The sequence below is a fragment of the Perognathus longimembris genome, chromosome 8, assembly GCF_023159225.1.
Source record: "Perognathus longimembris pacificus isolate PPM17 chromosome 8, ASM2315922v1, whole genome shotgun sequence".
Classification (NCBI taxonomy): domain Eukaryota; kingdom Metazoa; phylum Chordata; class Mammalia; order Rodentia; family Heteromyidae; genus Perognathus; species Perognathus longimembris.
In genome coordinates, this window is record NC_063168.1 from 26,456,504 (window position 1) to 26,481,830 (window position 25,327).

Genomic DNA, 25,327 nt, shown 5'->3' on the forward strand with positions numbered 1-25,327 from the left:
CTTCAAAACACGAATCATAGTCAGGCTTCCCATAATCCCAGCATTCAGGAGGTAGAGACAGGAAAATTGCCAGTTTGAAGTAAGCCTGGGCTACATACATAGTAAGATCCTGCCTCAAAAACAGAACAACAAAAAATAGGTAGGTAAAAGACTGGGAAAAGTATTTGCCCATATTATGTTGAACAAATAATTAGCATTACTAGAATCAGTGGGTTGAGAATATTGTGACACACCCCATCTCATCAACAATCACCACCCCAGCTTCTCTGCAAACAGCACACACACTGAGTGCCTTCCTTTCTGTGCTACATCCCTACTCCCAGTAGCCTCTCATTTGTGCAACTCACTCAGCAATACTGAACTGTGCACCAAAACATCTCTTATCATTGGGGATAAATCTGAGAACAAAACTTCAGGCTCTTGTGGAGCTTACAGGGAACAAAGCAGGGTAGTTATAAACCAGACAGGCTGAGCTCACTCTGTGTGTCTGTGATTGGGTTGCAGATGGCCATGTGATCTAGTTCTGGCTAATAGGATGTAAGAGGAGAGGCTGGGAATGTGGCCTAGTGGTAGAAGGCTTGCCTCATATCCATGAAGTCCTGGGTTTAATTCCTCAGAATCACATATATAGAAAAAGCGTGAAGTAACACTGTGGCTCAAGTGGTAGAGTGCTAGCCTTGAGCAAAAAGAAGCCAGGGACAGTGCTCAGGCCCTGAGTTCAAGCCCCAGGACTGGCAAAAAATGAAAATAAAAAAGATACAAAAGGAGGTAGAGATAGCTCTAGATTAAATTTAAATAATATTGAAAATATAATTTTAGAGAAATGAATATATAAACCTAAAGAAAGTTGGATATCATGACTTCTAAAAGAAGGATATTCAGCTCCTGCATCTCCCTGGCCTTTTGCTTTTCCTTCTCCCATCTGGAATTGGTGTCTGGGGAGGAAGCAACTTTCCTTTGCCTTGGAAAGGACAACCACGGACAAAAGGACAGGAAACTAATAAAAAGAAAATAAATGCCCATGACTTGTTGCTCAGTTGCTCTTGTTTTCTATTGCTTATGCTTAAACTTTCAGATGTTTTCCTCATGTCAAAAACCAAATTACCACTGTCAAAATACCACTCTCCAAACTTAACAATGACAAAACCCTTATTATTAACTGCAGTAATAGTCTCCCTTTAACTACTTGTAGCTGAATACATGTCCAACTGGTAAAAATATAGATAGGCAATTTGATGAACTAACTACAAATGGCTAGTGAGGAATAATGATTCCACCTAACTCAAATTGGCAATTGCAAATGAGAATATCGGTTCTCTCCTCTCCAGCTTAGTACACTTATCAGGGGTGGGCAGAAATGGTCACTCTCTCTGTTGTTTGAGTAAAAATTAGTGCAGTCTTTTAGAAAGTAGGATTGTCTATTACAATGTGAACTATAAATGGCTACAGATAATATATAGCATATATTATCTATGCATATATAAATGTATATATTATATACAACTGTATCTACATATATGTACATAATGATACATATATGCATATATATGTATGTTTATGTATGTGCATTTTGGAATTAAGAAAGAACTTTGGGTTTTCAGAGCCTCTTTGATTTCTGAATTACAGAAAAGCATCTGGGTCTTCACCACCAAATTGCCTCTAAAGTGATTGAATTAATTTATCCTTTCCTTCGAGATTGTGTTTTTCCCTATCCTTAGTCTCAGTAACATTAAGCTTGCATATTTTTGTCAATCTGATGCATATGTACATTTCAGTTGTGCAATGAAAACAAAGGAAATGTGCAACATGGAAGGAGAGACCTCATTTGTCACAGGAACAAAAAAAATGAAACATCTACAATTATACTAAATAGGATAAGGGGGAAAATCCCATTGCAGAAAACATTAAATCTGTCTAAGAAATCTGAATTTTTTCATTATATGAGTGGGCTTTGTGTTACTAGGATGTCACTTGTCTTTTAAAAGTATTTATTAGCACACGTTAGTAATAGAAAGGGGTAGTCACTATGACATTTCTACACTTGTAGACAATGTATTCTACTCACAATCCCTCTATCACTGCCCCTTACCAGCTTCAAGATGTCATCTATTTTTAAATTATTTTATAAATTCAATATGACATTTATTTAAAATCACAACAGAATTTTTCCCCATCTTGGGTCTGGGCGTAGGTGCCATCCCTGAGCTTTTTTTTCTTCAGGTCTAGTAATTTACCTCTTGAGCCACAGCTCCACTTCTGGCTCTTTTGGTAGTTTATTGGCAATAAGAGTCTCATAGATATCACTGCCTGGGCTGGCTTTGAACCATGATGCTCAGATCTCAGCCTCCTGAGTAGCTAGGATTATAGGAGTGAGCCACCGGCACCTAACTTCACAAACAAACTTTGAAAACTTAAAAAACGATGAGATTATCCTGCAGGAATACATATTCAGGAATATTCTGAAAGAAACAAGTATAATGTAAGCTAAACGTATGACAATGTTTAAAAAATACCCAAAGTACAACTAGGTATCAGAACAGGTTACAAGGATATTGTAATTAAAATATGACAATGGCTTAGGAACAACATGATGATGGAATAATAAAGCAAGTCCAGAAATAGACACAAGAATAAATGGGAATTAAATCTGTGATTCAATGACGTGACTACTAAATCGATAAATAATATATTGAGAAGGAAGTGCCAGAAAAAAGAAATTTTGAAGCACATAAAAATGTCATGAAATCTAATTACCAAAAAGAAAAAAGTCTGATGAATTGCTATTTGGTAAATGAAACCCTACATGAGAAAGCAAGAAACAAATACCATGTCATGAATGTTGGTGGCTGCCCCTCCCTATTCTTTCTGCCCTCACCTCTATGCAGTTTGGGTGGGTGGGGGGTGCATATCTCCTTATTCAAGTCAGGATCCTTGCTACCCTTGCTTCAATGGTTGGTTCAGTAATCCTGGTCAAAGCAATAAGCCTGCATCATGATCCCGATCAAAGCACATGGCATATATTCCAATTTAGAGATGTAAATGATGGGGGCGGAGGGGACCCAATGTTTTTCTCCTAAGAGGGCTATTGGAAGTTCGGGTCTGCACGGTGTGATGGGATGCAAAATCCAGCCAAGCAGCAGCTATTTAGACTGGGATGGCCTTGTTACTAGAACAGGCAGAGCTAAGAGAAAGAAAAAGGACTTTGACACATTTCAGTCACTGAATCAAATTAACCCTGAATTACCTCTGAACCTTAAGTCAATAAATCTCCTTTCATGAGTTGGATTTTTTGTTACCTACAAAATAAAGTTCTAACTGACACAGACCATGAACAAACTCAGACACAGTAGGAAAAATATTTGCAATGCAAGTGACAAACAGTTAAAATCTCTCATATGAAGTGCTGCAAATCAATACTGAAAAAATACTCTAACGTTTTCTAAAAAGGTATGATATCTGGGTAGCCAGTTCATACTAGAAGTTGATCATAAAAATTATCAACTAACAGAAATTAAATTAAATAAAGGGAAATCATTAATCTGATTGGCAAGAATAAAAAATACTGTTGTTGATTTAGAGCGGAGGATATTCAGAGAAACAGATTAATATCTTATGGAGAGAGTGAAAGTTGATGACTTTTAAAACTTGATTAGCACTTGTATTTACAATTGGTAGCCAGTTCCCAATAAATTCTTCTCAAATATCTTCTCAGCAATATCTAAGCCAAGAAACAAAGATACAAACAAATATCTTAGAATGTTGTTTCTAGTAGTACAAGACTGAGAGACTCTAACTAGTCCATTAAGAATTGGTTAAGTAAATTCATGGCCTATTCATGAAATGAATATACTTTACATATTCATAAAGGATGAAGAAATGATATGTATTGCCAATGAAAGAATATTTAAAATGCTTTGCATGAAAAACAAAACTGTAGTATAATGTACTGATTATAATCTCTTGGTAGTTTATACAGTCAAATAATCTGGAAGATTTATATAAGCATATTGTTAACAGTGGTTATATGTGGGAAATGGTATTAGAGCTCTATAGAGAAAGCCTCAACTCTGTCAGAGTCTGTCTCCAGACACAGTACACACACACACACACACACACACACACACACACACACACACACGTATAAACACATTTACTGCCACCAGTACTACATCCTGTCCATCAGGAATTAAACTGTTGTCTTTTTTTCCTCTACCTCGGTGGCATAACAAGTCTAGGGTGGCACATTTTTGTAGAGAACTTTAGAACTATAGCCAAAGTCTCTAAAAGTTGGTTTACCTATTACATACCATATGTTCCAATCTTAACACCAGTGAAGTTAGGCACTGTTAGGCACTTATAATACTAACTACTCAGGAGGTTGAGATCTGAGGACCACAGTTTGAAACCAGCCCAGGCAGGAAAGACTGTAAGACTCTTACCTCCAATTAATCCATACTTAAAAAAAAATAATGAAGGGTAGAGCTGTGGCTCAAAATGGTAGAAAGTTAGCTTTGTGTACAAAAGCTCAGGGACATCTACCAGGCCCTGAGTTCAAGCCTGATGACCAACAAAATAATAATAATAATACCAATGACAGAATATTCATCCCACAGGGCTTACTGCATCCCTTACCTTGCTATAAAATAGTTTCTACCATAACAGAGATTGATTTGGTCATGAGTGGCCAGGACAGTTGCTTGGCCAGGTGCTACAGAGGATTCAGACAGGAGTAGGTGCTCCTATCTTTGAAGAATTCATTATCTAAGCACCAGACAAAGGTCATGGGTAATGGGTAACCAGAAATTCCCAGGGTCTCAGGCTCAACTTCCTGCTTGTGTGATCCACCATATCCAGCTTCATTCTCCTTTTCTGTTGCTCTCCTTTTCCTGCACCTGAAGACTTACTACTTTTCTTCACCATGGCTCCCTAAAAGAGAAGAAAAAAGAAGGCTCTCTGATCTTCCCAGGTCTATTCTTGCATCTTCTTCCAATGTCTAGTTCACATTTACCACCCACTTTACACATGAGACTCTTCTTCCCTAAAACCTTGGAAACACATCTAGGAAAACCATGTGAACTGGCCAATCAGGACAGGAGACCTAAGAAGCCTTTAGCTGAAGTAGCCATGGGCTCCTTTCCGGAAGAGGTTTCCTTGGCAGGCCCCTCTGGGGAAGAAGTTCGCTGGGGAGGGCAGAGCCTTACTCCAACCAGCTTTAAAAATAAGCACCCCATGGAATAGAAAGAAAAAAGAGCCATCCACCCAGCTTAACCTGAGCCTTGTAATAGAGAGGAGAGAGTGTGGGGAGAACAAGAGGGAGAGCCAATTAATTACCCTTAGAAGCAAAGGTAAAAGTTGAAGATTGCAAGACCCATTTATAGGAGGGAATAGACCCATCATTGAACCTAGAGAATGGGAGGATTGTTTCGGGCCAGAAAAGCTTCTCAATGTTCAGATTCCATTCCTTTTCTGGAGCCCTGGAGAGAGGAAGGTCATGGCTTGGGCCTGGAAGGTACACTTAGCAGTGGGTTCAGACTGGGAGGGGGCCATTGTCTTGGATCCAATGCTGGGCCCCAAAGCCTGGCCCCACCCTGAGGGAACAGGAGCTTCACTCCTGTCTGGAAGTTGCTGTGGGCTGGCAATAGAAGGGGTGCCCCTGGAGAGGGCCCCCATTACCATTACAAGGGCTGATGTCACATCCCACAAAGCAGCTGGGGCCCCAAATGCAGGGTAACCCTAACCCCAGCAGTGATTGAAACAGATAGAGGGGGTACTCTCCCACACAATGCCCAGGCCCTCACTTCTCTCCTCCTCCTCCTAGCACTTCCTCAAGAGCCTTTGTCTTCTGGTCCCTTGGGCTTAGAGGCTCTCTCATTCCCCACAGAATGCTGCCCATTAAACCCAAAATGAGGACTCTAGGGAAAGGGTCTGGCATTTTCTCTCTGTCTCCTCTTATCTCCCAGGCACTATTCTCCACCCTCACCTGCCAGGGAAGTAGATAAGAAACTCTGCTGTGAGAAAAGGGACCTGCTGATGACTGCTTCTCATCCTTTTCTGGGGTTGTTTCCCTTCTGAGCACACCACAGAAGCTGCTAGTCCCTGTCTGGTTAGAAGACCTTGGAGTAGAAGTTAGGGCAGCCTGTGTTTAGAGGCTGGGAATGGGTCTGTACTGACTCTCATTCATCCCAAACAGCTGAGACCAACTCCTCTGCATTTCAGGAGTGCAGAGTTTCTGCAAGCAGCAGTGGCTGTCATGTGGTGTGACCTGGGTTTCCAGTGGGGTCTCCTAGAAAATGTGGGTGACAGAGTAATGGGTTTTGAAAATCTACTTGAACTACAGGAAGCAAGAAAAGGAGGTATCTGGCTGTTCCTCATAGGGAGAGCTACGTTTCAAAGGAGATTTGGCTATTATTTACAGTATTGTAGACACCATTCTTCTTCAGGCATTGATGAAAGCCATAAATCTCCTTTCGAGAAAGAAAATAAAGGGTGAATGAAAGCCTGTGTGTACATATGTATAACGTACATACCCACATTTGAAGGGTATCTGTGCCCTGGTTAAGATTTCTGAATTCTACGAGGCATAAGGAGGCACTAAAGTGAGAGCAAAGTCTCTCTGGGTACGGAGGAGCAAGTTCTCCTCAGAGGACTGGCTTTACTTAGAGAGGGAGCTGGCAGTCTGGCTGGGAAAGCTTGTTCCTGTTTTGTTATACAGAGATTTGAGGACCACTGTCCCGATGATCCTGCACTGGCTTGGGGGTAAGGAAGCCAGAAGGCAGGGCAGCTCTGGACACTTGCCCAATGTTCAGTGTTTCAGTACTGGAGGGAAGAGCCCTCTAACAGCGCATGTGCTGTGGTTTAGGACTGACTAAGCATTTCAGTTCTTCCAGACATTTTACAACATGTCTGTAAATTAGGGACTGGCATTCTACTTTCACTGGTGAGGATCACGAGATTAAGAGTTAGTGAATTGTTTCAGGTCATCCAGCACTGCCGTGGCACTGCAGGAATCAGGCTTGTTAGTGAAGACATTCTTTCCAGCTTATCCATGGTTTCCATGGTAGCCAGAGGGGCCAAGCAGGCTGGCCGCTGCTACTCTGACATTGCTTATCAAACCATGGTCCCAGATGTGCAGCCTCACTGTTCTCCCAGCACATCCCAGGCTTGAGCCAACCTTGCCTTCTAAAGTTACCTGCATCCCAAATACTCCCATAATTTAGTACATTTCTTCAAGGTGGGGCTATGAATACCCTGCTTTTTGTGTGCTGCCTTCCCTAACCTGGAATGTCTGTTGCTCTTCTACTGAGCTCTCAAACAGGCTAATTTCTCTGCCTGCTGCAAGCTGGTTTTGCTCTAGATAATGCTACATGGTCCTGTCTTGACTGGGGACCTTTCCATACAGGGATGGAGTTCAAAACACTGCAGGCTCCATATTGCACAGCCCAAGACTATACATGGATCAGAAATTTCACAAGTTATTCCTTGTGATGATGATGGTGCCAGTGTTTGTGATACAGACAGGAAAACCTACTCCAGTGGCTAGGGACATTTCTAAGGCCACAAGCATAGCTCCTTGTTGTGTGTGGCAGCAGGGATTCTTCTCTGCATCAGGCTCTTGCCTGCTCTAGTCCTCAGTCCAGCCGAGTGGGGACACAACATCTGCCAGCTACTGTCTGTCACCAACCACAGATACACTGTGTAAAGGGATGAAAGAACAAAACACCCAGGAGACAACACTGGCTTTTGAAATGGTATGTAGGCTCTCTTGTTTAATAGCAGTTAAAAGAGGAAAATGTACAAGAACAAACATGCTCTTTCCACAGAGGAGCTATCCCTCACCATGCGGCCCAGCTGTTATAGCAGCTTTACTAGTGAGTTTCAGAGAAAAAGCTCCCTTTACGGTTAAAAATGGACTTTACTAACTCTTCCCCATAAGTATAACTTTGTGCAAAATAAAGACCATTTCCAACACAAGAGTGGAAAGTAATTACAAATGCAGGCAAAGAAAAGGAAGTAAGCAGGGGAAGTGGGGGGAGAAGAAAAAAGGAAGAAAGCAGGGAAGGGGGGAAGAAGGAAAGGAGAGAGAAGAAAGGAGAAGAAAGAAAGAAGCAATGGAAGCAGAGAGAATCTCAGAAGGGAGGCTCAGGGAAGGGGCTTCTGAAGCCTGTCCCAGAGCATGCACTCAGAGGCATGTGCCAATACTCCCCCAGGTCTAGGACTTGTTGAGCAAATATGTAGAAAATCTAGAACAACTTTGAGATCTGGGAGACTGTAAGGCCTCTATGCAATGAAATCCCTGGGGAACACTCCCGGGAAGCTGTACATTCCCTTTGCTGAAAGGGACTCAGCTCATTCCAACGTTTAGGTCCTGTTTGTCCTTATTCCAAGAGCTTCACTTAATCTGCTCAAAGAGATTTTCTTTTTTCTTTTTTCGGCCAGTTCTGGGCCTTGGACTCAGGGCCTGAGTACTGTCCCTGGCTTCTTTTTGCTCAAGGCTAGCACTCTGCCACTTGAGCCACAGCGCCACTTCTGGCCATTTTCTGTATATGTGGTGCTGGGGAATCGAACCCAGGGCCTCATGTATATGAGGCAGGCACTCTTGCCACTAGGCCATATCCCCAGCCCTCAAAGAGATTTTCTTATGAGTGCTAAAACTAAGCAAGCTGCCTCTATTATCACTGAAAGCTAATGGGGTCTCAGATTCTTCAGGAACGTGGACCCTATGTTCCCAGGAACTTGACCAAAGATTCATGGTGGTCAGAAGACATCCATATTCTCATCCCTTTATTGAGGCCCTCCAGGGCACTTCTAGTTATGTAGGCATTTGAGGCCAGATCTGAGGAGTCTTATGGGGCATTGGCACAAGTGCTCTTGGTTGTTAACTTGGCTATGGGCCTACAGACAAAACTAAACATTTCCTGCCTAACTGAGTAAAAAAACATTGACATTCCTGGACCCTACTTTTTTTTTTAATCTTCCCTGACTCCCCAATAGTTCTATCTCTAATACCACTGAGAAGCAGCATGTTGTGTTGCTTGTTTGTTTTGTTAGAATATAGGCAGACTGAGAGAGAAGAGTAGATACCCCAGAAAGCACAGCTGTATGACTTGAATAAGCATTCTCTTTAGCAGGACTCTTGTGCGGAAGGTACAGAGTAGCCTCTATTCCTCCACACCATTCCCTTTGCCTCCACAATATGGCCCTTCCATGGTAGAAGTTGAAGAGTAATGCAGCAAAAATACCTCAAGAAACATCAACACTGAACAAGCTTGAGATTAATTTCATTTTCTCTAAAGCCCTAGCACTGAAAGCTGAAGAAATTTGCTGAAAACTGAGTGTGAGTGAAGGAGGGGATCTTAGTTCTTTCTCAAGCAACAGGACTTCAAGGTAGTGTAATTTCTTATCCTTTTCAACAAAATTCATGGCTTGGAGGTCATCTTGGTCTTGTTGTCAAAACCTGATCAAGTGTTGAGTAGTATTGTTGTATTGTTGTTCTGTGACCCTCATCCTAAAACTCTGGGCCAGAATGAGTCTTCACAAGATTCTACAGGAAGACACATGTTGTCTTGTCTCTCCAGTGCCGAGGAGGTTGTATAATTATGTGCACATTCTCTTCCTCAGTAGTAGTCAAGATGTGATCGGGTATGACGTGGACAGGAGAAGGAACAAAAGAGGAAGTCCTGCTTTTCCCAGAAGCAACTTAGTAGCTAAGAAAGATAGTGAAGCCTTCTGTTGGATGAATCTCTCCTCCCAATAATCCAAGGTAGAAAAAACTATGTGACTTGTTGCTGAAGCTCATTTATATTCTTCCCAGTTGCCTTGGTAACATCTTCCTGCAGGGTCTTAGTATGTAGGTTCCTCAGACTGACCTCATGGGAAGGTCCTTGCATGCATGAAGTCTCAGGAGTTGATCTGTGATGATGATTATAGCCTTCCAGCTAAACCCAGGCTCCAGCGTTTGGGAAATAGGATATTAGGCAATTGTTCTCAGATGAGGCAAAAAGATGGCTTTGGGGCTCTCAGAAAAGGATGGAGGCCTTGAGCTTCAGCAGGAAGAGCTTTGTATCCAGCATATAACTCAGTAAACATTGGTTTGGCCAAGAGCATCAAGCCATGAGCCATAGTTGGCCATCTAACTTCATGGTGGCAGTGGCTCCATCACTCGAGGTGTCTAGTCTAGCCACAGCCGCCCCTATGGTGCAGAGCTAGTGATATTTCTTTTAAAGATGGTCAGAAAAGTGCTGTTTTGAAAACATGAATGAATAATCCTAAGTAAGTCTTAGATTTTCTCAAAGTGTAAATTAGGGCTATTTTCAGGTATAAGAGACCCAACTGATTTCAGTGATGTTGCTGGAAAAGACAAGTCTCATGCTTCTTGTGAGAACTTATGGTGGTAACTGTTGACCTAATGAATCAAGTGCTCTCACCATGACAGAAGGGAATGAGATGAATGAGGAGGAATCAAGGCTCTGATTCAAACTGGCTTTGGAGATCCACACAAATGCCCTAGGCAGCGTGAGACTCAATACTCCCAATATGAAAACAACCTGCAGTTTATCATGGAGTCCTGGTTTGATTGCTTCCTATTCAGCTATGTTAACCCAGGAAAATAAGCAGTAGAGATCTTGGGTTAGATCTGGGTTAAAGAAACTGCCATCCTTGGGGTTTTAAAGTGAATCTGTCATCTTGCCATAGGCCCTGCTTGTTCACCACCTAATGAAAGTCAGCAGACAAAGGAGATGGACATATAGAATTATGTGCTGTCTTTAGTGTCATTAAGCAGTAATGTTTCCCAGGTCCTTTGGTGCCAGGAAGGATCTGTTTCCTTATCTATATGGTGAATGGGGCACCCAAGAGCCAACAGGTTATCTTTCATTATCTTTTTGTTTATTCACCTCACCTTCCCAATCCAACTATCTTCTTGGTTTGTGTGATCCTGGGACCCAGATCTAAACTGTAGAGCCACAGATGGATGAACAGTGTTTCCCCACATTGAGACCAATAATGCTACCCCTCCTAGGCTAAGACGGATAGTGTTGTAACTGCTTCCCGAGTCCCTGCCTAGCAACATTTTGTGTATTTGCTTATTCTTATGCATCTTTTACTGTAGGGAAAGGCTATGTGAATACTGTACAGGGGTTAATAAAAAAATACATATGCTCTCTTTTGAGGAAGAATGCACAAATACAGGACCAGCCTCGGCTGGATCCCAGACTGCAAAACTGCAGCAAGCAGCCGGTGCGGGCCCAGGGCTGGCTTTCACGAGTGGTGGCTGCTGATGAGTCCTCGAAGCTGCCTGGCCACAGTGTCAATCAATTTCTGCTTGTCTCGTTCGTTTTTCCGAAACTGGGCAAACACATTGTTCTTGCGGCTAGTATCCTTCATCCTAAACAGAGGAGAGAGAAAAAAAAGAAGGCAAGATATTTGAGGAGGTATTGGAAGGAGAACTTGTAAGATGTTATGATGTGTCTTAAATCACTACCCAGAATGGAACAGTTCAGAACATTTCCCCTGTTAGGCCAGCACTGACTCACTGATTAGGGAACTGTCCCTCTGGCACCCACAGCCTTCCCAGCTTTGGGCACCATTTGAACACTCAGTACCAGCTTTACAGAAGAGCTAACTAACCTCCTTATTCTCACATCTATCTCCCTATAAACCCTTCTTGGCCCAGGTGTGCACCTGTTATAGGACTCAGATATGCTGCAGTTCTGCTAAGCCAAGACTTTACGGAACGTCTATGGTCCACTCAAAATTACAGGTGCTTGTTGGGGCCTTAAAAATAGTATTTGGAAGGTGAAGCAGAAAAAAAAAATGCTCTTAAAACAAGCAGTTCCAAGAGAACATGAATAACTGACAGCCAGTCTTTCTATTTCATTTTATGAGGGAGATGTCACTGTTACCTTTCCACATGTTTATATAATATGTTCCAATCACTCTCACCCCCACTAGCACTCTGTTGTCACTATATATTTTTTACCAGTATAGCTGGTTACTCTAAGAGCTTGACTAATTTTTTTTTTCTGTCCCAGGGTAAGGACTAAGAGGCAGGAAAGATAGCAGTCTTGCCTTTGGCAAGGCCACTCTCCTACTTGATAAGCCAGGGATTTTTAAATAAGAGACGTCTTTGAGTTCTCAAAAGTTGGCTATATTCTCAAATCTTCGACCTTTGAATCATGCTAAAGCTTCACAGATGATATATTCCTAAAGCAAAAATAATGGGCAGCTCTGGCCAATGGTGTTGTCAGATGGAAAGCCCTAACTGGGAGTATGGATTAAGAAAGTCAAGATTAGACTGAGATGGTCACTCAACTTCCAAGTCTAACTAAGCTACTGAGACAGAATCCAGTAAACTGTTATTCCTATAACATATTCTCATAGGGGTGACACTGCCTTAAAAAAGTACTCTTTACCTGAGTTATATAACTGTAACCCATGTGTACATTACCCTTGTAATAACAATAAAGCATTAAAAAAAGAAGGCTCATAACCACTTGCATCTATTGGCAACAGCTAACTGCAAACCAGACCTCTGCCAATGGCTATCTCTCTAGTTTTAGGAGAATTAAGAAAATTATGCAGACCCGTTTCTTCCTAGACTAGGATAGACCTGTCTTTACTATCCTCCCTCAGGAGCTGAGCTAGCTCTCTGACTTACTGCTTTCTGGGCTATACAAACAGGCTAGAAGAAGGAAGGGAAAGAACCTGGTACTGGGGTATAAAGTACTCCAAAATATATTTCCAGAGGCCTTTGGCCAACCCTGGATCTCCCTCTCTCCCCGCTATGGGCAGTCCTTTGCAAAGTGGCAGATTATAGTCCAGCTAAGCACAAGAACAGAGATCTAACAAGGGCATTTATATCTGGTATGTATGGCATGTATATACGTCTGTTAGGACATGTGTGTGTGCATACCATTAATATATATTTACATATATACATTATATACATATATGTGTATATATAGTCTATATTATATATATATTATATTCCATAAAGCCAGTCTATGTGGCAAGGAGGTTCTGATGAGAACCACAGATGTATAGCTCTGGCTGACTGTAACAGCCAAAACTAACTGAGATTTTTCTCCCTGGTCTAAACTCAAAGTAATTTCTTCAGGCTGGAATTACTCATCAAATACACTCAGAGCCACCACCCACATGTGGAGGCTTGTACTTGGCTGGGAAGAAGGAAGAGAGTTGACTGGGCTTGGTTGAAAAGGAGCATAAAGGTCCTCATTGCATTCTGATGATCACGGCATTTTGTTTCCTAGAGTTGTTTGTAGAATTGGCTTTATTTTAGATTATCCCAGAGAAGGATTCCCTTTCCTTTGCTGGGTATACTATGAATCTAAACAACAATAACACAAAACAAACTGAAAGAGGAAATGAAGAGAAACACTTTCTGTTTTCATAGGACATGTAGCTTAATGCCCTCTGCAATCGTTAACTTTATGACTCCTTGAAGCAGTCCAGGGACAGCCAGCCAGAGCTGGCTTTCCACTCCCACAGGGAGGCTCTGTACTAGGTAGGAGAAAGTAAAGAAGAGGGCAGTCTCTGAGTCCCAGAGGCTAGGAGTTCTTGGCCATGAAGGCCTAGAATTGGAATGAGACACTGTAAAAATAAACTAAAATGCCCCGAGGGCCAATGGTGGGAAGTTGGTTCATACCCAGGAATGTTCTCAAACCCAAAGTGAGCCTCCCACCTCCTATTCCTTCATGCAAGTCCAGGATTCTGCTCTACTCCAGCTATGGCACCTCTCAGTGGCATCGGGCCCCCTTTATGTGCTGAATGTTTTCGGCAGGAGTTTGAGTCTTCCTATATCTACTTTGCTAAGATGGTCTAACTTGAAAAAGAGAGACTGTCAAACTCCAGTGATACGGCTGATGTGAGGAAGCAGAAATGGGTCAGGTAAATCCCTATGAGGCTGGGAGATATGGATTTTAGTGATGTGGATTGGCTTTTTCCATACTGTGTTGGGAATGAAGCTGTTAAACCCAGCTGATTGCTAGGGCTAAACACATAGCTTTGTTATAGGCTGGGCAAGTCAATTATTTTAGCCTACAGGAGGTTGGTGAGCCAAAACTTCCTGAACCTAGAGACTTCCAGGAATGAAGAGGTAAAGGATTCCTGAGAGAAATAATTGACTGAGGAAATCTCAGAAGCCATTTGGACCATTTAGGCACCAACTCAAAGGTTCACATGTGAACTTTGGAATTAGAGCTTGGCTCTAGTGAGGAATCTTCACGGAGTCATAGATTGTAGATTCTAGAGCCATGGGCCACACCACTACCAAGAAGTAGACACAATGATGAGGAGCTCTCTTCTGTCAGGGCTGAATTTCAGGCCCTGTACCAGAGAGCACTAAGTATGCCAGGAAGCAGAGTTGGAATAATTTTTTACCTGGTACTGATAGGAAAAAATCCCTGCCACCACCACTCCCAGCCCCAAAGGAAAAGGTGAGTCAAGGGTCATTCTAAGGAGGAGGCATCCAGCCAGTTGGCATCAGGCTGGTTTAGTAGATTAGTTTGTCAGGGTAAAGACGACTTACAGGATAGGGATTTTAGTGTAGTCATTAGTATCAGTGAGGAAACTAGAAGGACTGCCTCAAACTGGTGGAAGAGGCCCAATAAATAATATACTTACTCTCTAGATATCCTAGAAAGGAAAGTTATCGGGAGAGAGAACCATGGGAAAGAACGTTAAAATAAAAGCAACAGTCTTTGATATGGTGTCTACTTCTTAGCTTCAAACACATTTCCTGTGTCCCTCCATAGCCTCGCCTCCATCTCTATCTTCTCTGCCTCTATCACAGTATCACAGTGCAACAGTAAGAAGGACTTTTTCTGACCCTTCTGAAGGAGAAAGACTTCCTTCGGATCCCATAGACTCTGGGTCTTGCCTTCCTAGGATTTGAAACATGCTTGATGAGCCATACACTTAGACTTTCTACATTGCCTAGACTAGTCATTCTAATTGCAAGAGAAAGCTATCCTTTTACGTGGGTGTTGGTCTCTGGCCTTCCAGCTCTCAGCTAGGTTAGTAAAGAGGCAGGATGCAATACACAGTAGATTCCGGCTTCTAGGTGATACACTGGTTAACCATGAGATATTCTAGAGATGGGTAACCCAATTCTGGGGAGGCTGTGCAAAGCAACCTTTGCTGTCCAATGACCATTTTTAGGCAAGAATCAGATACCTCCAACATAGCATTTTGAGACAGTCAGTATAACAAAGCTCACTCTGGCAGTAGGAAGGAGTTTGGGTGGCTGGAGGTATCAATAACTCTTAGGAATTCTCTCCTAGGATCTAGTGAGATTGCTTCTTTGTGGTGCTGCTCTATTTACCATCACATCACAAACCAGCAGAGTCAGCCTCATTCAGCTTACCAAGCTGGCTTGATCTCAACTAAAGCATATTCTTTTTGTTGGTCTTCTTTAGCTACCTCATTAGACTAACAGGTAATGTTCAGTTCTGACCTGTACTTGATCTAGCTTGTTGGAGCACAAGAAACAAGAAGAGTAAGAGTTGCCTGTTGGGCACAATGACTAAAATGGCTGGTAGGACTTATGGTAACCTCAAGAACAAGGATGCATCTCAAGGTATCAGAACAGGAAAATTTTCTTTTTATACCTTCTCTTCCACCTCCAATTCCCCAGCCCCTAACACCAACCACGGGGCAAGGTACTCACTTCTCAAGCAGGGTAAGAGCCGTCACTGGATTTACCCGGAGGTACTTGCAGTTGGGCTGCCCATAGTCAGCAAGGTAGGTTGACCAATCCCATTGAATGAAGAGATCCAAAAGCTGTAAAATAGCCAAATCCCCATATCAGAGGTTACTCAAAGAGACAGGTAAAACCAGGAAACTAAAGACTTCAACATCCTTTATTACCAAGCAGATACTATATCTGGAAAATAGAAATAAAGATGATATAATAAGAGAAAGAAAGGCTGTCAAGTATGGTGCAACTAAGGAAGGGCAGATGCTAGTAAACAGTAAGCTCTGTCACAAGTACAATGTCATTGCTAAGACTACACCCAGCCGTGAGTCCTCAGGGGCAAAACTGTAAACAAACAAAACTGGATTGATCCCAAAGGCACAACTCTCAGGCAAATCAGAATCGCACCTGATTCATTTCACAAATACTTGTCAAAGGCCTTCTCTATGCCAAGCCGCATTCTAGGAGCTCAGGTTTCAACAATGAGCAAATAAAGGTGGCTATAGTCCAGTGCTGCAATATAATTTTCAACATCAGCTTATTTAATACTAAGAATTGTTCATGGTTCCATACTGTAGATCCAACAGCCTTTACAGTCTTTTGGTTGTTATCCCATCACATGATGCAGTTGTTAGGCTTCCACTTTCCTTCAATAGGAAATATTTCTGCAGCTTTTCTTTTTCTTTATTTTAAAATGATATTGATATTTTAAATTATAGCTCATTGCTATTTATTCTTTTTTATTATGTTCAAATATCTGTACAAAGTGGTTTCAATTTAACATGTCCATTTATGTGTACATCTTGATCATTGTCACCCCTACCATCATTCTCCCTCATTTTCCCCTGGGTACTCTAAATATTACAACTGTATTCACCATTCCTCTCCCCATTCACCTGTGTACCTCACTTCCCCTTGGTCCCTGACCCCCAAAGACAAGATATATTTCAACTTCCTCATATTCATTTTGTTAAACTGTCTGTTAATTTTCCAAAGGGTCTATACCAAGGAAACCTACCCCTGCACATGGCATATTTTAGTCAGTTTGATTATTATATATATATATATATGCACATTTATCTTCCATATATGAGAGAAAATATGTGCTCTTTGTCTCTCTAAGCCTGACTTATTTCACACAGTATCATTTTTTTCCAGGCCATCCATTTCCCCACAAATGACACAATATTATTATTTCTGATAGATGGACAAAATTTAATTACATATAAACACATATCCATCCATATAGATACATAAGTGTGTGTGTGTGTGTGTGTGTGTGTGTGTGTGTATCACATTTACTTGATCTATTTGTTGGTTATAGAGTATCTGGGCTGTAACTTCATATTGTGAACTTCATAACTTCACTATTGTGAATAATGCTACAGTGAACATGGGTATGTAGCTGTCATTATTGTATCTTGGCTTACAATCTTTGGATAAAATGCCCAAGAGTAGTAATGCTGCATCACAGGCTAGTTCTATTTTTTTTTTTTTTTTGAGGAATCTCTATACTGACTTCCACAGTGGTTGTTCTAACTCACATTCCCATCAAAAATGTATTAGGGATCCTTTTTCTTTGCATTCTCGATAGCACTTGTTGATATTCTTCACAATAGCCATTCTGACTAAAGTGAGAGGGAATCTCAGCGCTGTTTTGATTTGCATTTCCTTCATAGTCAAGGATGTTGAGCATTTCTTCACATATTTATTGGCCATCCATACTTCTGAGAAATGTCTTTTTGGCTTCTTTGTCCATTTGATAAACATTTTAAAATACAGTAAGTATTATGACTCATTATAGTATCCCCTGCCTCCACTTTTTCCTTTCTCCAAAGGTTCATGTTATGCATTCCTGTCCAAAGCAGTTCATGAGTGATGCTGGAACCTCTTCAGAGGCACATCTGGAAGCATACAATGTCCATCTATATATTACAGATGACATTAATTTTGATTACTTGATCAAGATTTTGTCTGTATATTAGTAAGCACCTGGGGAAGCTTACTAGGCAAACCACCTTCCCGGTATTCATTTTGTTAAGCTGTCAGTTAATTATTTAAAGGGCTTATTCCATGGAAACCCATCCCATCAGTTTGATTGTGTATGTATGTGATCTTTTTTGGATACCTGCCAATATAGTACTCCTGATTAAAATCTCTCCTTATATTAGGCATTCAGTAAAGATTTTTGCCAGATCCTAACTTTACAATAACAGTTGCAAACTTATGATACTCTACATTCTGTCCACATTTATCAATTACTCATTCTACTGTAAGGAAGTGCTCTTCTCCCCTACAAATGTATTTATACGTGCATTATTGGTTTCAACTCCTCGATTTCCAATCTTCTTGTGGCTTATACTCATTACTATGTCTACTGTTCTGGTACTCAAATTGTCCCATATTTGGTAAGTAGGAGTCCTTTCAAAGAGGATAGCTTTCTGGCATAATAAAGAACTACAGGATCATCTTGCAGTTACTCTGCCCCAGCTATGCAGCCAGGTACTTCTCTGAGTAGATTCTTCTAGTATTATGTAATTGGATGTCTTTGTTCACTGGACAATTTGCAGGAAGCATAGTCCTTTTAGCAGACAGGGCTAGGAAAAACATACATATGAATACACATATACATACCTATATTTTAAAGTCATGAGTCCAGCCAGGTGCCAATGGCTCATGCCTCTAATCTTAGCTACTTTGGAAGGCTGAGATCAGGAGGATGTGTTTGAGGCTAGCCATGGCCTAAAGAAATAAGTTCATGAGTTTCCATCTCAATGGAAGATACTGGCTGTGCTGACATAAGCCAGTTATCTTACCCATGGTTTCAGAACTGTTTGCACATGCCACTATAAAACTCCCAGCTCCCCCAATAACACAATGCTACAAAAGAATCAGTTCAGTATTTGTTCATAATTCTCCCGCTGAAGGGGAAGATCATACATGTGCCAAATACACTGTTTGCAAATCACTTGGACCAGCCTTCCATTTTGTGAATACTGGTAACAGACTTTGTTTTCTTAAAAAAATCTACTTTCACTTTGATAATAAAGGAAAAAAATTACTTTGAAGTAAATGGTAGACGTACATAAAAGTTACAAAAATGTGTAGTGCTTCTCTATACTCATCACCTGGATTCTTTATGTTAATGATTTACACTGGTATGGTATAGTTGTCTGAATTCAGAAATTAACATTGGTATAATATCATCAACTAAATTACAACTTTATTCCAAGTTCACCATATTTTCAAACTAATATTAGTTTTGTTTCAGTTCTGGCATCCACTCAAGTATTACACATTCCATTTAGTTAAAATGCTTTCTTGATGTCTTCCAATGTGTTATAGTACTTCAGTCTTATCATTATAATCATCATCATCATCATTACTATTATTATTCAGTATGGGGAGTTTATAATTCCAAAAGTCAGGTTACAAGTACAAATGCTTGATGAACAATATCATCCCTTCCATCCATTGTTTCTCTAATTTTCCCCCTCCCATCTCTACCCTCTAGTTAAATACACATTGAATGTAATTACTGCATTTTACTCTTCCTTACTCCTTCCATTCACGTACCCCCTCTTAATGCCCTCTCCCTTTCCACTTCCTGGTATTCATTTATTTAACAATTCATTTAAGTCTTTAAAAAAATTGTTGTAAAGGTGATGTACTTGGGTATTGAGTACATTTCCGTTTGAACAGTGTCACCCCCTCTCTTATTTTCTCCCATTTTGCCCAAGTTGTATAGTTCACTTAAGTTTTATCTTATAAAATCTTCATATTGGCCAGGCATTGGGTGGCTCAGGCATTGGTGGCTCATGCCTATAATCCTAGCTACTCAGAAGGCTGCAATCTGAAGCCAGCTTGGGCAGAAACGTCTGTGAAACTCTTACCAGAAGAAAGCCAGAAGTGGAGGAGTGGCACAAATGGTAGAACACCATCCTTGGGCAAAAGGGATCTAAGGAAAAGCTTCTTGGCCCTGAGTTCAAGGTCTAACACTGGCACACACACACACACACACACACACACACACACACACACACACACACACTTAAACCAAGACAACCAAACAACCCTTGTACTTATGATCTATTTGAACATTTATTTTGTAAAATGTCCCTCAAGTTGGGTATCTTCTCATGATTAGCTTGAGGCAGAAGTTATCAAATAGGAGGAGAATTTGCCTTCCAAAGGGCACAGGAGATATTTCTGATGTCACAAGGATGGGGCAGAGCTAGTGATTGCATTGGTTTCTAGCAGCTAAGGACAGAGATTCTATAAACTATCTTATGATGCAAAGGGCAGTTCCTACAACAAAGAATTATCTGGCTCAAAGGCACTGAGGTTCAAAGGTTAAGATACCCTGGACTGAGGGCTATTCAATTTTTGTAAAAACATCACAAAAGTGTTATTATGCCATCCTAATACATCAAATCACAGAGAAAAAGTAATGGCTATGTCTCCAGTTGCTAGTGATATATTACCCTTGGTCATTTGGTTCAGGTGGTAGTTGATGGGATTTCTCCACAGTAAAGTCATTATTTTCGTTTTTGTAATTAATACATTTCTTAGAGAAGATATTGTTTCAGACTATGCAAACATCCTGTTTCTCCTCAAACTTTTGTATGCCAATTTTAGCATCTATGAATGGGCCTTGTCTGCAACAATATTTACTGTGGTGTCTGACCACAGTATTTTCTATTTCCCTCATTCTTTCTGTAGTCATTAATTCAAATTCTTCTGTGAGGAAAACCACGGTTCCTTCTCCTCCATTTATCTAATTATTTATATCAGCATCATCTTCTGGATATTTATTTTATTTCCTGGTTATAGTCCAATACAATCATTATTTATTTTGTTTTCAAGTTATTCCAACTTTGGTCATTATGAATTCCTTAAGATTGAATCTCCTTTGTATTTCTGACCTGCTTCTATTTTTTTTTCTGAATATGTCCTTCTTTTCTGATACAAGAAGATGTTCCAAATTAATCTTTCAGTCCAAGATTTAGAATCAATACTTTATCAAGGTGCCTTGGTTCTTTGTATTAGAGAAGGATATTCAGAAAACAAGATCTGAAGCAGGGTGCCAGTGGCTCACACCTGTAATCCTAGCTACTCAGGAGTCTGAGATCTGAGGATCCCAGCTGGAGCAGACAAATCCAAGAATTTTTTATTTCCAATTAACCAGCAAAAAACTGGAATGAGGTGTGGCTCAAGTGGCAGAATGTCAGCTTTCAGTGAAAAAGCTAAGTAAGAATGTGAGGTCCTAAGTATCCAGTACCAGCATGTACTCACGCTTGCGTACACACAAGAAAACAAGATCTTAGCACTCAGCATGCTCATTTCTACTGGGTAGTATGCATTCAGTTGCTCTGAGTGTATAGAACTAATGAAAACATGTATGTATACTAAGTCTTACTTACATTTATATTTATTTTTGTATCTACTGTACATACATATTAAAATCATGAATTCATACTGGTATTTCCAGTGCAATGCAAGATAGAGGGTTAATTCTGGCTTTTTTCTTTACTTACCCTTTCACTGACAATAAGAAATATGGCTATTATGATCTAGATGAAGTTGACTAGTTTGTTGAATACTGGTATAAAGTAGTTTCTGAGGTGCTAACTCAAATAATCTCAAGAAATAAAGTTATTAACTAGGGTATGCTATTCTTTTTTCATCATCTTTATAGATTCTAGCCAAAATGTGGTTCTTTCTCACCCCCTTTCAATTTCATTTGTTTTTGTTTCATTTGGATTCCTTCACATTCCAGTTAATTTTAATTTAGAGCCATATAACAAGTATGCGGAAATATCACTTTCTCTTCATATTAACTAACCCATTCCCTCTCCCCAGCTTCTTTCTACATCTTTCTCATCCATTTAGTTTCAACTTATCTGCCTTTTATTCCTTTTGCACGTATCAGTGAACACATATGGCTTTCCCTCTCAAATCTTCTTTTCTTTTTCAAAAAATTATTCCTTTGTCAAAGTGATGTACAGAGGGGTTACAGTTTCATATGTAAGGCAGTGTGTACATTTCTTATCCAACTTGTTACCTCCTCCCTCATTTCCCTCCATGCCTTTCCCCTCCCCCCATGAGTTGTACAGTTGGTTTACACCATATAGTTTTTTAAGTATTGCTATTGCATTCATTTGTCTTTTATCCTTTGTCTCCCCATTTGATATTCCCATTCCCTTCCCTAGTTCCAATACATGTATATACAATATCTTTCCTTTTGCTGGGATTACAGACATATCCAATATGCTCAGCTTCCATTGCTAAATTTTGAGATATATACTTCATATCCTAGGAAGACTGGGATATCTCCGAAGATGAGAATTATGTTTTATCTGTATGACTCCTCTCTAGCATGGCTGAGCAGAGGGGCTGGATTCCCAGCAGGTAGTTAGCAAATACGCTAAATGGAACTATAGGAGTTAACAATATTGGTTAGATGGTGAGCCAGACAAATTTGTTTCTCACAACAAACATCTCAAGTGGGTCAAACCTAGGATCCTCCTGAGCAGTACCAGAAAGGAAGTTATAGGAGGAATAAAAAAACATCAAACAGGAGAGATGCTACCTATGGCAGGCGAAGAAGAATCTCCATTGTAGATATTTAATTTGAAGGTTACAAGGAAAGATACCTATGAGTAGTAGTGAGCCTAGTACATGTTTGGTCATGTCTGGGCTGGCTCTACTGTTCAACATGGGGCCTACATCATATTTAGGAATCCTCCTCTTCCCAGAATGCCTACAAAGATTCCACGGGGAACAGAGAATAGCAAGAACTAATATAGGCTCATTCAGAAGCAGGTAACAAAGACACCTCTAGGGGTAGTTTTCTTTTCATGCTTTTTTCTGAATCCTATAGCAAATTGTGCTCACAAATCAGGAGCTTCCTCCCCCACTCCCCTGCCCCTAGATCAGAGGATAGATGCCATAAGAAGAGGAATCAGGGGTCATGGATAAATGTTTTCCTTTAATATGTTGTGATTTGTGAGAAATTATTAGGTTAGTGGAGTTTGGTACTATATTCCCAAGTTGTTCACTAAACTCTCACCCACTTCTTGGCCAAAATGATTGGTTAGAAACATTTCAGAAAAGAGATGGACCAAAGACAAGACTAACAATGTACACAATGTCAGGACTCAAAGATCTTGATTATAGTACAAGCTTTTGTAATCTTTATGTTGAACAGCAAAATCAGCAACAAGCTAATTATATTGAAAAGTCAGTTCCCTAAACTTGAAATAATTAGAAAAGCGATTTGATATATGATTTATATCTATTATTGTGACTAATATATTGAGCTTTTCGGAGCTTAAGACTGTGTGTGTTTACATACATACATACATACATACACATAGTCTTAAAATGTTAGTGGGATTATTATGTTTATGTACATATGTATGTGTATATACACAGAGCATATTTTCAAAGAAATTGATGGTATCTAAAACTGAAGTGGAGAAGAAGATGTGAACAGAAATATCTTTCTGTATCTATTTGATATCAAATTAAAATTTATTATTAAATTATTATACACAGACATGAGGGTAATTTCTCATGATTTATTTTACCAACAACCTGGAGCACACTGCCTGGAATTTGCAGGGAAAGTGATCATAACTATATGTGGTGGTGCATGTACCTTTGAGGCTGAGGGAGGAAGACTGTGAGTTTGGAGGCAGTCTGGGCTACATAGCAAGACCTAATGCCAAAAAACAAACTAAATGAACCAAACTAAAAAGAAAATGATCACAAAAGCCGTAACAAAAACTGTTTGAGTCCTTTCTTTTTTAATGAATATGTAAATCAAGAAAGTCTGTAAAAAATTACCTCTTGCCCTATGTGGGTCGTGATTACAAATTATAACCCAAATATTTTATGATAGGCATAAGAAAAAAAGATAATAAAGCCAGGAATGTCCTTATATATTGGATAAGTTTAGAGCTAGAAACTCAGTGGTCTAAGAAAGACTCAACACCAGATGACTAACTTTTTCGGACCCTTAGTTCAAGTTGATATAAATTCTGAGACTGAAGTTTAAAATTATGAATTTCATTTTCCAACTTTGGAACTAGCCAATGGATTAATGCAAGTACTAGATAATAAGCGGCTCTGAACCAAAAGATCCTTTTTGTTTGGTTGTCTTCCCTCCACACACTCACAATTTCAAAAGGCCTCCCTGCTCCAAGACTGTGCTAGTTTCCAAGAAGGCTACCGTTTCAGCTCAGGTAGCTGGCATATATGCCATCTCATTCTCCTTAAATACCTTTTCATTCTTTTAATTTTATTTACCAATTATATTTCATGTGTCATTTCAATGATACAAAATGCTTAATGTTCATTTTGGAAGCAATTTAAATAAATCTGATAGAAAGTGTTAATGGGCACAACTCCAGCCCCTGTGTCATTCAAAGTGAGGAAAAAAATCAGAGGCTTAAAAAATTTGCTGTTCCACTCTTTCAAAAATATAGGCACAATTTAGGGGCTGGGAATATGGCCTAGTGGCAAGAGCGCTTGCCTCCTACACATGAATCTCTCGGTTCGATTCCCCAGCACCACATATATGGAAAATGGCCAGCAGGGGCGCTGTGGCTAGCCTTGAGCGGGAAGAAGCCAGGGACAGTGCTCAGGCCCTGAGTCCAAGGCCCAGGACTGGCAAAAAAAAAAAAAAAAATATATATATATATATATATATGTATATATATATATACATATATATATATATATATGCACAATTTAGATTAACAAAGAAGAGGATATAGAGAATTTCAAGCAAAGGGGCTACTGGAAGCTGAGGAGGAGATATAGAAGCAGCTAAGTGTGTTCAAGTGAAAAAGAAAATGGACATTAATTGGTATCTACTTAACAGATACTAATCTTATGTATCTAATGTATCTATTTTATGTATCTATTTTTGTTAACCAACAGGAAAATCAACAGTAAGTATCTCCACTTCACAGATGAAAAAATGAAATCCCCTAAAGGGTAAGAACAAATTGATCTGGCTCATGCTGGTAATCCTTGCTACTCAGGACGCTGAGATCTGAGGACCATGATTTGAAGCCATTTGGGGCAGCGTGGCTCAGTGGGAGATGTGTGAGCTTTGAGCAAAATTGCTCCGGGACAGCACCCTGAGTTCAAGCCTCAGGACTAGCAAAACAAAAACAGCAACAACAATTGAGAAACAAAACACAAAAGACCATTATCAACAAAATCCATTCTGAAAAGAATTTATCCTATAAGTGATAAAGTCAGGACTTGAACCCAGGATAGTCAGTCTGACTTTCAAACCCATTTTTTTTTTTCCTTCCATTTCCTTCCAGGCCAATTGGTTAAGTCTGAGATATGGCATCTAAAGGAAAAGCAGTGGAAAGGCTGCAGATGAGTCAGGTAGAATATGGAAGGTCCTGACTCCAAGTGTAAGGATTTAAAGAAAAACATTCCATGGTGAAGGTAGAATTTCAGTAGCAGCTTATTAAGTAAGACAACGTTGGCAACAGCACACAAGATGGACTTGAGCTAAATTTCTTCAGACAGGATCTCAGGATCTGAAGAAAAGATGGAAAAAGAGAGGAATAAATTGACCACTATCTC

General features: G+C 40.2%; 1 protein-coding gene across 3 annotated transcripts in view; it reads right to left on the reverse strand.

The window, feature by feature from the left end:
- Window positions 1-1,022: 1,022 nt before the first annotated feature.
- Exoc6b (exocyst complex component 6B) overlaps window positions 1,023-25,327 on the reverse strand; it is a 530,388-nt gene continuing 506,083 nt past the window's right edge. For 2 of the 3 annotated variants that reach the window (XM_048352734.1, XM_048352735.1), the window contains 2 exons: window positions 15,686-15,798; window positions 8,633-11,383 (listed from right to left, as the gene is read on the reverse strand). In XM_048352734.1, coding sequence (XP_048208691.1) covers window positions 11,257-11,383; window positions 15,686-15,798 — 240 coding nt within the window. In that variant the 3' untranslated portion in view covers window positions 8,633-11,256. Of the gene's footprint in view, window positions 1,033-8,632; window positions 11,384-15,685; window positions 15,799-25,327 lie in introns of those variants that run through there. The other variant, XR_007211870.1, reaches the window with a different exon arrangement.